The sequence below is a fragment of the Nicotiana tomentosiformis genome, chromosome 11 (assembly GCF_000390325.3).
Source record: "Nicotiana tomentosiformis chromosome 11, ASM39032v3, whole genome shotgun sequence".
Classification (NCBI taxonomy): Eukaryota; Viridiplantae; Streptophyta; class Magnoliopsida; order Solanales; family Solanaceae; genus Nicotiana; species Nicotiana tomentosiformis.
This window is the reverse complement of record NC_090822.1, coordinates 96,314,715-96,332,480: the sequence shown is the minus strand read 5'-3', so window position 1 is coordinate 96,332,480 and position 17,766 is coordinate 96,314,715. Positions and strand designations below refer to the sequence as shown.

Sequence of the window (17,766 nt, the reverse complement as noted above, 5' to 3'; positions counted from 1 at the left end):
TCAGGAGTTCTGCTGAGGCAGAGTATCGTAGTCTAGCATCAACAGTGGCTGAGATTGTACTTGTTGGTTTGTTCAATGAATTAGGTATTGCTCTCACATTGCATGTTCCCCTTCATTGTAATAGTAAATCAGTAATACAAATTGCTGCCAATCTTGTGTTTTATGAACGAACGAAACATATTAACATTGATTGTCATTTCATCAGTGAGAAGATTCATTTAGGCTTGGTCCAAACAGTCTACTTGAGGTTTCTTGATCAACCTGATGATATCTTAACCAAGGGCTTGAGTAGTCTTCAGAACACTCACTTACTGTCCAAGCTAGGCCTCAAAAACATTTTTATTGGTCCTAGCTTGAGGGGGGTAATGAGATATGTAATACGTGTCATGATCCAGGTTAACTGTATAGGCTTAGTGAACTTAACCATGGTTAGATTAGTAGTAATTATAGTTAGGTGTTAATATGGTTAATATGGTAGTTAGTCGGTGATTGGTGTTTTTAACTATAAGAGTGTAGAGTGTTTGGACATAACAGAAAATTGAGATTTTTTTCTCTCATCTCTCTCTCTCTCTGCTTTGTTCTTCCTCTCATGCGAGAACTGAGCTTTTCAATTCATTTCTGCTCGTGCAAAATTCATAAAATTGACAAAAAGTGGTTATTGGTGCTCTTAATCCATTGCTTACAATACATGTGAATGTTAAGGAACATAATTTTATACATAAGGTAGATGAAAACTATTAATTAACGCATAAAAGAAAATATTCCCATTTCTAATATATATGCTAAAGTACGGAACTGCAGTCATGGCAACACAATGAGTACTGAATAACGTCAGTCGACATATATTCACAGATACAGATGATGATATATGTGACTGCAAGAAGGAAGAACTCGCAAGAGTTCTCCTTTCATAGCTGGATCAAATTCCCCATCATAACCGATCATTCCAACGACTGGCCCATTGTTGTGAGTAGGCTAAGGATTTTTTATCACATTAAGGGCCTCTTCCTCCCTAACTATTTCCTTGACCTCCATGAGATCCTCCACTACTCTTTTGAGAGTCCAATAATCCTCAGTATCGTGTCCCACTACTCCATAGTGGTATTCACATTTGGCATCAGCGGTGCGATGGGGACTCGGGGTTCGGCCGGTTCAGGGCCATTGACTGCAGCAGACCTAGCATGGTTAGCTTTTGGAACAAACTTGATTATGATTCACCAATAGGGGGTTCTCTTGGACGAGGATTGCATTAGGAAACAATGTGTTGGGGATTATAAGGAGCTTGGTAGGGACGGGCATTTTTGGGACGTGGAGCTTGGTTTTGTGTATAAGATTGTGGTCGTGTGTAAGGTTGCGCATTCATCACCGTATAGTAAGGCGGTTCCATAACATATGCCTCATCATGGTACCAACAAAACCAACAACCTGAAACATAACCTAAGCTTTGGGCAGACACAACATATTTGTTAGCTCAAAGCATTTAACAGATAGCAAATCACACATTAGGATGCAATGCACCTAACAGTTAAACATTTCTATCATATGTTTGAACGGTTGCGTGTTTCATCCCGGTTTTAACTAATTTTTTTCCACTCTATACCTTGTTTCTTTCATTTTCTGCCATTTTTTATTTTTATTTTAACACTCTGGGTTCGTCGCTTTCTGTTTTTGTCACTATCTTTTTTCTCTTTTTTTTTTTGTTTTTCACTTAGTTTTTTGTTTTTTGTTTTTCACTCACTTTATTTATGGCTATGATCGCATCCGATAGGGATTACCTACATATCATGAAGCCGCATGAATCAGATCATTACGTAGTTCAAGAAGATCAGGAATAAAGTAAATAAACTAACTCTTACTCTTATACAATTCAGACCATGAAAAATCCTAACAAGGAAAATATTTTTCGGATTTCTAAATTATTATTTTTTTGAAATTTTCGAATGAAAGACTTTTAAAGAAGAAAGAACATATTTTTGAATTTTGAACTTTTATTTTGAATTTATGAAAGAAAAGACTTCTCGAGAAAAAAGAAAATTTCTTTGAATTTTGAATTTTCTTTTTAACTTTCGAAATAAAAAACTTCTGAAGAAATTAAAGAAAATACTTTTGAATTTTTTTAAAATTGGGGGCCTGACCCGATGAAGGTTGCCTACGTATCTCACATCTAGTGAGAATCAGACTTGCGTAGTTCGTAAGTTTTGACACGTCAGGAAAAACATGTCTTTTTGAAAATATTGGCTCATTTTGAAATGACTTTTCTTTTTTCTCTTTTTTTTTTTAAAAAAAAATTTCAGCAGAGTTTCAAGGTTTTTAAATACCTAGATTTTTTAGGAACCGGGTAAATTTTCTCTTTCCTGCCTCACTCTCAGTTTTTCTTTTCTTATTCTAGAAGCCGGTCAACATCCAAGCCGAAACAAGCATATGCACAAGTAACACGTAAAATGCATCAAGATGATCTTTTATATTGGATACACCTGTCATAATCATAATCAGTTGGATTCTTCTCTAGAAGGGCAGGAACCTTACTTTTGGTGGAACATAACTAGCTAAATCTTCTTTTTAGTATCACAATTCAGTAAAATAGGCGACAATTGCTATTAGACTATGTCCATAAGACATCGACTCTCTAAAAATAGGATTTCCTATCTAAGCATGGGTTCCTTTTTAACGATCTCTTGTTGTTTCTTCAATAATGCTGCACTTGTTCGTAATGGTTGGAATTTTCTATGTAATATCTTCCTTTTCTCATTTGAATTGAAAAATATTCTTTTCCTCATTCTCTTTCCCAGCCTATTTCTTGTGAGTTAAAATATTTACTTACTTTTTAAATTTTATTTTTTCTACTTTGTCAAGTATACTATAATTTTCTACTGCCTGGAATTGGACATGCGCCAGCGATTTGTTAAATAATTTTTTTGATACTTCGGAATCCAAATCATTCCGGTCTAAGAATTCATATTATGTTAGGGGTGGGCGTCGGTCGGTTCGGTCGGTTATTATGAAAGTACGGTTCGGTTTATCGATTTTCGGTTTTGTAATATTAATAACTAAATCAAACCAAAGTATTTACGGTTCGGTGCGATTTTTTCAAAGTTCGGTTCGGTTATTTTCGGTTTATTTTTTCGGTTTTAAACGATTGAAAGAAATTTATGTTTCTCTGGCAAAAGGAAATAGATTGTCATAATGAATAAATAGAAAAGAAGATATTGGTCCAACAACCATTGCACATAACAGATACGACATTAACATCTATTGAATAGAAAAGAAAGTATTGTCATAATAAATGAATAGAAAAGAACTAAAACACCAAAAAAAGAAGCCTTATCTTAATAAAAAATCAACCAAAGAAATCTTGAACACCTTTTCCAGCAAAACTCTATCAGAAAGTTCTGCCAAAACAGCATTAACAGTGACCAAACCTGTAAAACGACACTGGACCCAACTCAACTCAGAACTCAGAAGAAGTCGCACTAACCCGAGGAAGAAGGATGAGCGACGAGCTGAGGAAGAAGGCATCACAGTCGAGTTGAGGAAGAAGGCAGCAGTCGCACAGAGCTGAGGAAGAAGGCAGCAGTCGCACAAAGACAGAGCTGAGAAAGAACCCTAAATCTAGTTTTTTATTTAGGTTTGGGAAATGGGAAGTAAGTGACTAAGTGTAACGTATGAGACTATCAGTAAGTTTGGGTAAATTGGGCTTTAAAGTTCAAATGTGTATTGGATTATTGGGCTTCAGCCTAAAATGAATAATAAGTTTTGGACTCATAAAAGAACTCACATGTTCAAACCTATTTTTCTTAACTAATAACCAAAATTTTGAAACACCAAAACTGTAAACCGCACCGAAAAACCGAAAATTAATAATTTAAAAACCGTGCACCGACCGAAAAACCGATTAAACCGAAATCGAAAAACCGAAATGAACGATTTGGCCGGTTTTTTCGGTTCGGCCGGTATTATGCCCACCCCTATATTATGTGGTTCTTGAGAAGTATGAGTTATAATCTCATTTAGTAGATTAAACTCGCTGTTGGCTTCAATTAAAGTCGGTAACCAAAAACACCATAAAGTCACATCAAATCCCAAAAATCGCAAATTACATATTAATTCGTATTTTATCATTTCAGAATGTAATTTTTCAAACCAAAAAAAAAAAGAAAAAAAAAAAGAGGCAAAGCTAAGCTCTAACTCAAATTTTCTAGTTATTACAAATTTATTCTAAAAAGGGGCTACAAGTCAAAGAAAACTCAATATATTCAAAAAGTTCAAAAAGTTCTTGATTCTACTAAATGTCGTGTTGCTCTTTATATTCAAAAAGTTCTTATATGTCACGTTTATCCACATTATTATGCTAAAAGTCAAAGAAAAGAAGCTTTAAGATAATACCTTTAATCCTGATCACATCTACTAAAATGTCGTGCTGCTCTTTTCAATTTTCCGATGCAAATTTAAGCAAATTTCATTTATGTTGAGTTGCTATTTTCAAATTTCCAATGGCAAATTTCGGCATATTTCATTTATGAAACTTGTCACATGGCTCCTATTTAAGCGCGCATCAAATTATTTCAAGTATACATGCATTCAAGTGTTTGTTCTGAGTACGAGAGAGGTATGTACTAAAACTCTCATTCAAGAACTATATATTTGCGTAGTGAATAGTTAGAATTATGTTTTTATCAATAGCATCATTTATATGTTTTTTTTTCCTACAAAAATAAATAAAAAATATATCCATTTGATCCCTTTTATATGTGATACATGTAAAAGAAAATTTTAACTAGAACCTTGTGTTGTAGAATTACTAGCTTTATATTCTAGAAGTACTTAGAAGTCTCCTGATCAGATTAAAAATAACCAATTTGTCATTTTGTTAAGAAAAATTGAATTTCAAGGAAAGATTCATTATTTAAGCTTCATAACAGAACTACTAGATTTTGGCAGGCTGTTTTCACTCTCTAGTAACACCTTCATGAAAGGTTATAAATGATGTTGATATTCTTACCTTATATAGTCAGATCTCCCTTTAACAACATTCTTATATAATAATACTTCACTATAAAAGTCAAACATTTTTCGGAATCAATTTTCATGTTATGTTATAATATATGTTCTCTATAACAGCACTTCGCTATAACATCCAAAAATATTCGGAACAAACGAAGCTGTTATAGAGAGGTTTGACTATATGTGTTTTGTTGATTTCTCACCCGGCGTCTGGTATCTACATTGGGGTCCGATTAAATTCGAATTCGCATGGGAAGTCCTACATTAAAGGATTTGCGATTCCTAGTAAAGGCGACTCTATACTCTGGACTCAAACCCGAGACCTCTGATTAAGAATAAAATATGACTTATTGCTCCACCACAACCCCGGTTGTTTACCCAATATGCTTTCTATTTCTAAATGAAGACTTAACACAATAAACAAGTTCATTAATGTAATAAGTTTTAATTACGCATAGATTATACACAGATTATATCTATTTTTGAGTAATAAGTTTTAATCGCCCATAGATTATACACAGATTATATCTATTTTTCATTAAACGGTTGTATGGGCAGCTATTTAGGAGAAGTTTTCTACTTTTTTTTTACAGGAAAATGTCTTCGAGCGCGAGTGCTTCTTCTTCGAAGAGTAAGAAAAGAGTTGGACCTGATAATGACTTCAAAGTTGGGAAACAACTCAAAGTACTCATAGTTGATGATGATGACGTGTCTCAAACAACGCACATTTTATTTCTTCAGAAGTGCGGAGTGGAAACTTTGGGAGTGAGAAATGGTAACGTAGCAGTCAACATCCATGATATTACACAAATGCGTTTCGATTTAATCTTTATGAACTCTGTGCTGCCGCTTATGGACGGTATCCAGGTAAGCTTTCTGAAATCGCAAGATTACTTTCGTAAACATCCGAGCCCGCACGGGTTGGCTGAGTTGGTTGGCTGGGTGGTTTCTCACAAGGGAGATCTGTGATCGATTCCCCTCACCAGCAGTCTCCTCAGTCAGAATTCGTTCTATCGGATTTGCCCAATGTTGTTTACATCTCTTGTGTGGTTTGCGAACTATTGCTTCTGTATGGTTTACGAACTATTGCACAGTGAACATGCACCCGTAAGGATAGCGGCTGCAGTTTCATGGGAATTTTCTGGGAAAATAAAATTATTCGATACAAATAAATTTTTATCATTTTATATATGTGCGGAACATGTTTCCATTTAAAAACAATTTAACCGAATTTTTCCATATATAGGCAACAAAAAAGCTTCGAGAAATGGGAATTACAACTATGATTGTTGGAATGACTAATGTGAATGACAAGGAAGAAGTTCGCAAAGAATTTATGGAAGCTGGTCTTGATGATTGCTACGAGAAGCCATTGACCCCTGAAATATTTCGCAGCCTTCTTGAAAAACTTTCCAACAAAGCTTAAGATCAAGTCATCTCTTATCAGACTAAAATTATATGTTGTTATTTAGTTAATTATCTTATTATGAATTATAAGTAGTGATGAAGTACTCTAGGATTCATGTACTTGACCTATACAAGTACTTTCAAAATGGTATGTATCAAAGATGTAGCAAATATATGATTATGATGCTATGAACTATAATATTTATTTTTAAAATGTTGAGCAGTAGTTTCAAAATTTCAATAAAGTACGACACATCGACATCGCTTAATTTTTTGTTTTGTTTTCTATATTAGTTGTTTGGTAGCTGCTTTGGGGTCCGACTAATCTGGATTCTTGTGGAACAATCTCACTTAGGAATAAATCGCACCCTGTAAGAGTTTATGGACTTGCACATATATTTTGTATTAAGAATAATTGTATGTTGGTTGTTATCGTTAAAAGGTTGACCCAATTAAAGTGATCTGCTAAGGTTTAAAGTTAAATGGGTATATAAGACACCTCCTAAAGTATGAGGTCTTATGTGTAGATACCCGCATGTAACTTCTAATTTAATGATGAGCTAAATTAGAATTACATAAACATGTACAATTATAAATGGGTTATGGTCCCCAAATCAGACGTATGGTTTTCTTTTCTAATATCCCGTCGTTGGAAAAGTTGAGAGTCACCCACGTCTTGGTTTGGAGGATCAATAAATTGCAAGACGAAGTATTTCATCGTCTCTCATGGATTTAGGTACGCTTCCGCATCTAATTTTTTATTCTTGATGATTTGACATGATAGGTCTTGGATAAAAGATGAAGAATTTCATCTCTAATGTATTTTGGTTCTAACAATTGGTATCATCGTCATTATCAGGTTAAATCATTGAGATTTGTTAAAGATATATTGATTCAATAATTTGGTGGTGTGACGGCTTCAATAACTGAACAGTGAGTTTAACTCGTTTTTCTGAAAAGGGATATTGGTTTGTAAAAGCTTCTGAGTACTCCGATTGACTAGTTTTGCTTAATATTATTTTGTTTTGATAAATAAAGAGAATATTATTTGAGTAAAAAGTTGCAAATTGGTCGCCGCTGCAGCGGCTTGAGATTTATCATTTGAACATATGTGGTTGGTAGAGGACTTGCTCAAGTTATTATATATATAATATAAAGGAACCTAAGGGCCTTATAATAAACTTTTTTGAAAAAGAAAGACATTTGGAGATTTACCCCATTGGTCTACTGCCAGAGAAGTTGAAAGTTTATACCTTTTTTGTGGTTATTTAATATTCTGGTTTTAGTAATTTGTTTTTTTAAAGATAGGTTGCTGGTTAAATTGCCTCCGTTGCGCGGCATAAGATTTATGTTTATAGGTTTTTCGGTGCCACTTTAAGGATTATTTTGGTTAAGATTTTGGTTAACAATAAGATAAAAGTTTAAAACTTGCAGCAATTTCAAGGTGCCGTTATTGCTGCACTGACACGTTCGGTTAAAGCATTTGGTATATATTCTTTTTGTTTTTTGGTTTGCTGATTTGGGACGCCGCTTTTGCGGCATTATTGTTTGGGATTTGGGAATTAAATCCCATCTTTATATATGCTGCCAGAGAATAGCACTAAGGTGCTTTCTGATTCTATGTTTACGTGTAAATAATAAATTGGCTCAAAGGAAAATTTACTATTCGGCATATTTTTTATTGTCCGTGTTTGATTATTATACCAAGATACCACTTATAAGTTAATATTTTATCCAAAGATAAAATATTAATAGAGTGACTGGTACCTTGAGATGGGGTTTACCTTTATTCAAATTTATTTTCATTTTGGTTTTAAGTATATGTGAGCTTATTTCGTTGTTGTTGTTCTCTGATATAGCTGAAATTACTCTTGTAAGTCATGGCAAGAGAATCTCAACATAAATCTCAGAGTCATGGATCTCGACCTTGCGTTAAGGGTTGATTTTCACCACCTCTTACAAATAAGAGTACCTCTAATGAAAAGAGGGAGATGAAAAGGTGGGAGAGATCAAATCGCATGTGTATGATGATCATGAAGAAAGTGTCACGACCCAAAATTCGCATGTCGTGATGGCGCCTATCTCAATACTAGGCAAGCCGATAACCTCAATAAATCATAATAATCTTTTAACTTTGAAAACATAATATTTAGATTTAATAGAAAAATTCCACAAATACTGATACAAATACACTCCCAAAACCCGGTGTCATTGAGTACATGAGCTTCTAAATGATAACATAGTGTGACTGATACAAACACCGTCTAGAAATGTAGGCATGCTTTCAAGTTCAACAGTTAAACTCAATACAAATAAAATACTTCAATTCTGAATAATATGAGGAATATGACATCTATATATCTACATGCCAATGTACATGCTGTATGTGATGCACCTCAGTGGAAAAACCTCATGTACTCACACTCTCAAAATACTCAATCACTCAGTAGTGTGTATGGCTAACCCATCCCAGGGAAGATCCATCCCAAATATAATATCAACTGACAGTCAGTCACTCAGTACTATATAAGGCCAATCCAGTCCAGAGAAGGTCCATCCCCAAATATATATGATTCGGGCAAGATCCATGCCCAGGGAAGATCCATGCCAGGAAAAATTCATCCCAAATATGTAAATAATTCGGGTAAAATTCATGTCCAAGGAAGATCCATCCCTCAATATAATATCAATTGCGCTCAATTTGTGGGATGTAGACTCCGGAGGGGCTCCTTCATCCCAAGCGCTATAATAAATCAGATCCAGGTATAAATAAATAAAATATGATGCGGTGTGCAGCCCGATCCCATAAATATCACTCAAAATCTCCAGTCTCTCGAGCTCTCAATAACATGAAAATCAACCCGACATGATGATATGATGTATCAATGAATGACAACAGAGACTGCGATATAATATGCAATTAATAGATGTGATTGAGTATAAAATTATAATTTAAACAAATAATTCAACAACAATACGACCTCTGTGGGTCCCAAAAATATCGGCATGTAGCCTAAACGTGATCTTTAATATGAGTCTCCACTCAATTCCTTTAACCCATGAAAGTACATGGATAATGCCAAGATTATTTGACTACACAATTTTACGGAATCAATTTCGTTATAATTTCTACGGTGCACGCCCACACGTCCGTCACCTAGCATGTATGTCACCTCCAAATAAATCACATAACACGTATTTTCGAGGTTTATATCCTAAGAACCAAGTTTAGAAATGTTATTTACCTCAAACCGTGAAATTCTTTATTCCAATAAGCCTTTGTCTCGCGAATTGGCCTCAGAATGCCTCGTATCTAGTCACAATTAATTCGATACAGTCAACACGAATTATAGGAATCAATTCCATATGAAAACACTCAATTTATTAATTAAAATCCGAAATTCACCTCAAAATTTAATAGTGGGATCCACATCTCGGAACCCGATAAAAGTTATAAAATATGAACGCTCATTCAACCACGAGTCCAACCATACCAATTTTATCAAATTCCGACATCAACTCGACCTCCAAATCCTAAAATCTTATTTTCAAATCCCTAGGCCTAAATTTTTGAATTACACCTCAAAAACACGTAATCTAGTCGGAATACTCAATGATAATTCAATATTATTAACTAACAATGTTCACAAATGACTTACCTCAAGTTTTCCCATAAATTCTCGCTCAAAAATCTCCCCAACCCGTGCTTGAAATGTCTAAAAGTGAGAAAAAATCTCGGACACTTCGATTTATACACTGCTCAGCATTTTCGCATCTGCGATGTACTTGGCCGCATCTGCGGTGAAGCTTCCGCTTCTGCGACTGACTTCGCTTCTGCGGACAAGAAGTCTTCTTCTGCAGACTCGCTTCTGCGAAGAAGCTGTCCGCTTCTGCGAAGCAGCCTCCCCTCTCGCCCTTCCACTTCTGCGATCGCACACTTGTAGGTGCGACCCGCTTCTGCGGTCCACCTGCCCACTTTTGCGATCACTGCCTCAACCCACGCCTATCCACTTCTGCGATGGAAAACTCGCTCCTGCGAGGTCGCATATGCAAGCAAAACTCCGCAGGTGCGATTGCACCAGAAGGCAAAAAATTTCAGTAGTTGTTTAAGTCCAAATTTTGATCAATTAACCATCCAGAATCTACCCGAGGCCCTCGGGACCCTAACCAAAAATACAAACAAGTCCTAAAATATTATACGAACTTAGTCGAGGCCTCAAATCACATCAAACAATACTAAAAATATGAATCGCACTTCAATTCAAGCTTAACGAAAACTAACGAATTTTAACTTCTACCGTCTATGCCGAAACATATCAAATCAAGTCCGATTAACCTCAAATTTTGCACACAAGTCATAAATGATATAACGGGCCTATGCAAATTTTCAGAATTGGATTCTGAGCATGTTATTAATAAAGTCAACCCCCGATCAAGCTTTCTAACTTTTCATTTCCTATTTTTGCTATTTCAAGCCAAATTTAACTACGGACCTCAAAATAAATATCCGGACACACACCTAAGTCCAAAATCACCATAAATAGTTATTGGAATCATCAAAATTCTATTATGGAGTCGTTTATACATAAGTCAACATCTGGCCACCCCTTTCAACTTAGGTTTTCATCCTTGAGACTAAGTGTCTCAATTCATTCCGCAACCTTACCGGATCCAAACCAATTACTCCGGCAAGTCACATAATATCTGTAAAGTATAAAATGAGTAATAAATAGGGGAACGGAGCTGTAATACTCAAAATAATCGGCCGGATTGTTACAAAAAGCCATACCAGAAACATTCAGGGGTACTATATCCGACAAGGTTAAGACGGCTAAAGAATTTATGGATGAAATTGAAAAAGTATTTGTCAAGAGTAAAAATGTTGAGATTGGTATAGTCTTGACAAGTCTGATTTTAATGAGGTATCAAGGCAAAGGTACCATCAGGGAGTACATCATGCAAATGTCTCATCTTTCTTCTAAGTTGAAAGCACTTAAGTTGGACCTCTCTGAGGACTTGCTAGTGTATTTGATTTTGATATACATTCTACCATAATTTATCTAGTGTAAGGTGAGCTATAATTGTCAGAAAGAGATTTGGTCTCTAGATGAGCTCATCTCACATACTGTTCAGTAAGGGGATAGACTGAAGCAAGAAAAGATAGAAAGTGCTCACTTAGTCATTGTGCCTAAGGACAAGAGAAAGAGTTTCCTGAACTATCGAAAGTCTAATGATGGTGAAAGATACATCTACGATGGTAACGACAAGTCGGTGGAAGTCGAAGCAATTGAAACTTTTGGATTATTATTAAGAACCAATTTTATTTGAATTTGAATGAGACTTATGTTGCACCATTTTTTATGGTATTTGATTTCTATTTTTGTATTAGATAAGTTTGGTTATTTTTATTTATTTAAAAATAAAAAAAAATAGTCTCTTTCATTATTCAAAATTTGTTGGTCCAGGTTCTTTATCAGGTTACAATAATCTATATTACTTGATATGATTGCTTCGTTCAATGAACCTTGTATGTTAACATAACTAGTAATAAGGGTAAATTAACCATCCAGTAGACATCTTCTTTATAGAACGGGAGATTAGGTCATATCTCTAAAGAAGACTTAAGAGACTTCTGTCCAATAATATTTTCTATTCCCTCAATTTCTATCCCACTACTAAGGCTACTTTTTTCAATAATGTGAGGTTTTTTGAGGATGTTGAGTTTGTGGAAGGAGAGAGAGTTAAGGACTTTCTCTTTGAAGAGGAACATATTGACATTCCTCTAATTATTATTGTCAATCCTTAGGAATAACTTTCTATAACTGACATAATTCAATAAGCAAATTTAGATCAAAGACAATATCATTCAAACCCGTCTTTCAAGAAGTAGTTCCCAAAGAACAAACCTTTCAACCTCAAGAATAAATTTCAATAAAGAAAACCATCTATGGACTTAAGAAAGTATCTCATTAATAGTATTGCTAATTTCTTCAAGTTATTGTCTCATTTTATTTTGAAATAAATCTTGTTAATTATTATGTATACCACAAGTTTAGTGGGGGGGAGGGGGAGAGAGGGGTAAGTATATTTTTTAATTGTTTGATGTATGATAGATTTGTATGTATCTGAATATTTCATTTAATTTAGGGATGGGCAGATATTTAAATAATTTCAAAACTTATCTTTTGAAAGCAACTTAAAGATTCAAAAGATAATTACAGAGAACAAGTATTTTATGTTCACATAAAAGAAGTCGAAAAAGTTAAAGATAATCAGGTATTCGAATATCGGCTTCACTAGATGTTGATATAATATGACTACTTGGTGGACGAGCTATATAAGGAAGAGTGTTAAACAAACACTCATAGCTCTTTTCACCATGGCAGTTAATATATAACATATTATGTAACATATGATTATGGAATATGACTGCAGAATTTTGTCAGTGGCTGCAAGTTTATGGATAAATTTGAAAGCACACTTGAGTTACTTTGTGACAATAAGTTAGCAATTTTGTAATCTAATAACAATAGGAGTTCGGTAAAAGTCAAAGCACATTGACATAAAATCCATGGTTGTTAAAGAAAGAGTTCAGAGTGATTAGATATTTATAGAATATATTGGTACAAATTCCATAGGTGTGGATCCACTTACTAAGAGACTACCACCCAAGGTTTTCATGAGCATATTGCTCATAAGGGTGTCATGTCATTTAAGGATATTCAGTTTCAGTCGGAGTTTGTAACCTCTTAAATATTCTTTATGGACACAATTTGGTTTCAGTTTTAGGTTTCAGGTAATGATTTTAGTTTAAGGATATTTGAGGTTATTTCTGCAGAAATAAAGTATTCAGTTTATTTTCCACTCTGACTTATTTTTCAGTTGGACCAGTTGGAAATAGACATGCTTGAATCACATTGCATGTAATTTCAATGCTACACATCTATACTTGATCTATGTCATTTGATTATATTGGTATTCGTGATCAGGGAAGGTTTAGTTATGATAAATAAAACAAAAGCCGCCTTGGTCCATATTGGCATGATTGATATACGAGATTGTTTGGAGGTACTATGGTTTATGATAGAAAACATGTTTGAGCTTATAAGGTGACATACATTTATAAAGTTATGTGTACATATATATGTGTCGTCCAAGTGGGAGATTGTAAGAGTTTATGGACTTGCACATATATTTTGTATTAAGAATAATTGTATGTTGGTTGTTATCGTTAAAGGTTGACCCAATTAAAAGTGATCTGCTAAGGTTTAAAATTAAACGGGTCTATAAAATACCTCCTAAAGTATGGGGTCTTATGTGTAGATACCAGCATGTAACTTCTAATTTAATGATTGGCTAAATCAGAATTACATAAACATGTACAACTATAAATGGGTTATGGTCCCCAAATCAGGCGTAGGGTTTTCTTTTCTGATATCCCGTCGTTAGAAAAGTTGAGAGGCACCCACGTCTTGGTTTGGAAGACCAATAACTTGCAAGACGAAGGATTTCATCGTCTCTCATGGATTCAGGTACGCTTTCGCATCTAGTTTTTTATTCTCGATAATTTAACATGATAGGTCTTGAATAAAATATGAAGGATTTCATCTCTAAAGTATTTTGGTTCCAACACAACCCTACCAAAGGTGACTCCATTCTCAAGACTCGAATTTGAAATTTTTGAATGAAAAGAGAGAATTGTTGGTCATAAGTTTGGTCTAAATAACAAAAAATAAACAATATATGAAATATGAAATCCATAAGAAAATTGAATAATAGGATATCACAAGTTTCCAGTAAAAAATTCGACTAGATCCAAAGATGAAATTTACTACAGAACTCTTTATTTCTCTATTCTTCAACTATAATTCAGTTGAATACACAATATTATTTTTACTGCTTTACAATCTGAATTTACACTAAGGTTGCTATAGACAAAATAACAAAAGAAACTTTAATCATCCACTTTTGGGAAACAGAACAGTTCAAATTCTTAAGAAGATTTGAAGAAAAAACAAGTATTCAGTATCATTTGAGACATAATGAGCACTTGTCCTTGTGATCCAGGCCACAGAAAATGTCTCCAACTGTGTGATATTCCGCGATTTAGTTAGATTTCTGAGTCAGTAAACTTTCTAAGTATTTCTCCACATAATCTAGACCACACTGCGTCTTCACAACAGGTAATATGGCAGGAACATCCAGATAGAATTCTGAAGCAGACTCGTCGAGCTTGCCCCAAACTTTGAGTTGTTCTCTTGCTGCTTTAACGGCCGCTCTTGTTGCACAATGGACTGAAGCTGCAAGTAGCAGTGGCGGTTCACCAGATGCTGCAAAAAAGTAATAAATCATATTAGGTTCAACAATTTGTACTAATGAATATACATATATGATTCAATGAGTTTGCGACATATTCCTCTCAACTAAGTGAAGAATCAGTAGAAAAGTTTTCATGATTTTCGCAGATATAAACGAACAAGCGAAGAACTTGTAAACTTCCTTGACAGAAGGGAAGGGAAAAGAAATAATACCTTTGGAAGAGAGAACACGTTTTTCGTGATGTCCACTGTTTACCAAATGAACGTTAAAATTCTGGGGTATGGTGTCGATTGTTGGGATCTTGTATGTCCAAGTGCTATTTGAGACCATCAACCCATCGTCGTTTGTAAGATATTCTTCATGCATAAAAAATCCAATTCCTTGTACGTAAGCTCCTTCAATCTGCGAGGAAAGAAACAATAATTGAAACTATTTATAACATCTTACGATCAAGAATAGATTGGTCACCAGTTTGAATAATAGCTCAAATGCAACATGCACCTCTCAATTACATAAGAAATTCCAACTGCAAAATCTAAATTATACAACAAAGGCAAGACTGTTATGAACCTGTCCCATATCGACAGCTGGATTCAAGCTCTGCCCACAGTCGTAAATAATATCCGACCGCAAAATGGTAGTCTCTCCAGTCAGAATATCTATCTCCACCTGCAAAAAGAGCTTTTGCTATTACTTATCCATAAGAATGTTCTTCCGCAAAATTATCCACAATCAGAGTTTCCAGCCAAGTGTTGTGCACTCAAACATACCGAAAATCGATAATCATTGAAACAGACTGAAGCAGGGAACGCTACCAAAGTCATGGATAGTCAAACCAGAAAAAGCAACAGAAAACACAAGTTTACCTCACTGACAGCGGCATCAAAGTTCAAATAACTAATGGAACTGGATTCTGGTACATAATAAGAATTTGCTGCTAAGTTTACTGCTTGCATTTGTGCCTGCAGAAAGAAGGGAGGTGGGTGGGAGAGAACTGCAAACTCAGATATTTAGCACACGAGAAACAGTGACCTAGTGAAAAATTAGAACTTATGAGAATAAGAAAGGAGGTGGTGTATTAGGAAGCGTGTCACGCTAATAGAAGGAAAAAAATATTTAAAAGAGAAAAGCAATAAATTGCACGAGACAAGATAAGACAAGATTTACGTGGTTCGGTAATTTTTGCCTACTCCACGACCACACCAAAGAATAACTCTTTATTAATTCAAGAGAAAGAAAAAGTTGAAGGATGATTTACAACTGAAGGAGGGGATGCCTATTTATAGGCAGAACGTCTGCTGAAATTTTTTTTTCACCGAATGTGAATACGAAGAAAACGGCACCGCAAATTGCGCGTCGAATTCTTCCTTCACATTTGCAACCTGCCAATTTTGATTTGTTGGGGGGTGAGAGAGGTTGCCGCAAAATTTTTCCACATTTTCTTTCTTCTCTTTTTCTCTCTGTCTTCTTTTACAGCTTTTACTTTTCTTTCTTTCTTTTACCAAGAAAGGGGTTTGTTCCCATCAATCTCCCCCTCAAACCTATGATACATCAATAAAGGAAGAAAAGAAATAGTTTGCTATTCTTTGGTGTAGCGCCTTCACATTATCAATCTTCAAGGCTAACTGAGGCAGTGCACAACCTCAATTTGTCAACACCGATAACTTTGGTAAACATGTCTGACGGGTTCTTCGATCCTGATATCTTCTGTAGGGAAATAGTTCCTTCATTTATCAACTCTCGGATGTGATGATACCTCAGCTGGATATGCTTCGATCTTGCATGAAACACTAGATTCTTGGCAAGATGAATTGCATTCTGGCTATCGCTGAAAAGCTCACAATTGTCCTGCTCTTTACCTAGCTCTTTAAGAAAGTTCTTGAGCCAGATCATCTCTTTTCCAACTTCTAAGATTGCCATGTACTCTGCTTCAGTGGTAGATAGAGCAACACTTTTATGAAGTCTGGACATCCAGCTAATAGCAGTACCACCTAAGGTGAACCCGTAGCCCGTGGTACTTTTGCGACTATCCATATCGCCACCTAAATTTGCATCAACAAAACCTTGTAAGATAATATTGCTCCTTTAAAAATAAAGTGTCATACCTGAGGTGCCTTTGAAATATCACAATATCCATTTTACACCATGTAAAGACCCGACCGGTCATTTTGAGAGGATTAGATCCGAACCCTTATTTATTGCTCCCTCTATTTCATTCTGTGGTTACGAGACTTGCCGGGAGGTTTGGTTTTTGGTTTCAGAGTGAAATGGGACACATAGTCTCTAAATTGAAAGTTAAAGTCATAAGAGTCGACCGTAGTTCAAATTGTGTGAAGGCGACTCCAGAATGAAGTTTTGATGGTTCCAATAGCTCCGTAGGCGATTTTGGTCTTAGGAGCATGTCCGGATGTTGATTTGGAGGTCCGTAGGTCATTTCGGCGTTAATTGGCGAAAGTTGGATGACTTTTTGTAAGTTTGACCGGGAGTGAACATTTTGATATCGGGGTCGGATTCCGATTCCGGAAGTTAGGGTAGGTCCATAATGTAAAGTATGACTTGTGTGCAAAATATGAGGTCAATCGGACGTGATTTGATAGGTTTCGACAACAGATGTAGAAGTTAGAAGTTCTAAAGTTCTTTAGGCTTGAATTGATGCGCAATTCGTGTTTTTATCTTTGTTTGATGTGGTTTTTGGCCTCGGGCAGGTCCTTATGTGTTTTACGACTTGTTGGTATATTCGGACGGGGTCCCAGGGGCCCCGGGTGTGATTCAAATTAAAATCGGAATAATTTGAGACTTGTGAAATCTGCTGAATGTTGAGTTGTTCTTGTATTTCCGCAGCTGCAAAGGGTTTGACCGCAGGTGCAGGCTCGCAAAAGCGAGCTCTTGGTCGCAAAAGCGAGTTTGGTCATGCTCAGCAGTGGTCGCAGAAGCGGAAAATATTTTGCAGAAGCGACTTCGCTTCTGCGATGGCAAGGGGCACAGAAGCGCCAGTGGTCGCAGGTGCGATCCTAGTCCTGTAGATGCGGTTCCGCAGAT

At 35.5% G+C, this 17,766-nt stretch overlaps 2 protein-coding genes across 2 annotated transcripts; one reads left to right on the top strand and one right to left on the bottom strand.

Annotated features, from left to right (window-relative positions):
* The first annotated feature begins 4,420 nt into the window (after positions 1-4,420).
* On the top strand, positions 4,421-6,647 carry LOC104107318 (two-component response regulator ARR22-like). Its single transcript, XM_009616081.4, has 3 exons — positions 4,421-4,606; positions 5,595-5,868; positions 6,248-6,647. Exons 2-3 carry the CDS (start codon positions 5,599-5,601, stop codon positions 6,425-6,427), a joined length of 450 nt encoding a protein of 149 aa, XP_009614376.1. The 5' UTR covers positions 4,421-4,606; positions 5,595-5,598; the 3' UTR covers positions 6,428-6,647.
* Positions 6,648-14,189: 7,542 nt separating this feature from the next.
* On the bottom strand, positions 14,190-15,944 carry LOC104107319 (indole-3-acetaldehyde oxidase). Its single transcript, XM_009616083.4, has 4 exons — positions 15,594-15,944; positions 15,298-15,396; positions 14,940-15,129; positions 14,190-14,738 (listed from the first exon to the last, which is right to left on the bottom strand). Exons 1-4 carry the CDS (start codon positions 15,681-15,683, stop codon positions 14,515-14,517), a joined length of 603 nt encoding a protein of 200 aa, XP_009614378.2. The 5' UTR covers positions 15,684-15,944; the 3' UTR covers positions 14,190-14,514.
* Between the last annotated feature and the right edge of the window lie 1,822 nt (positions 15,945-17,766).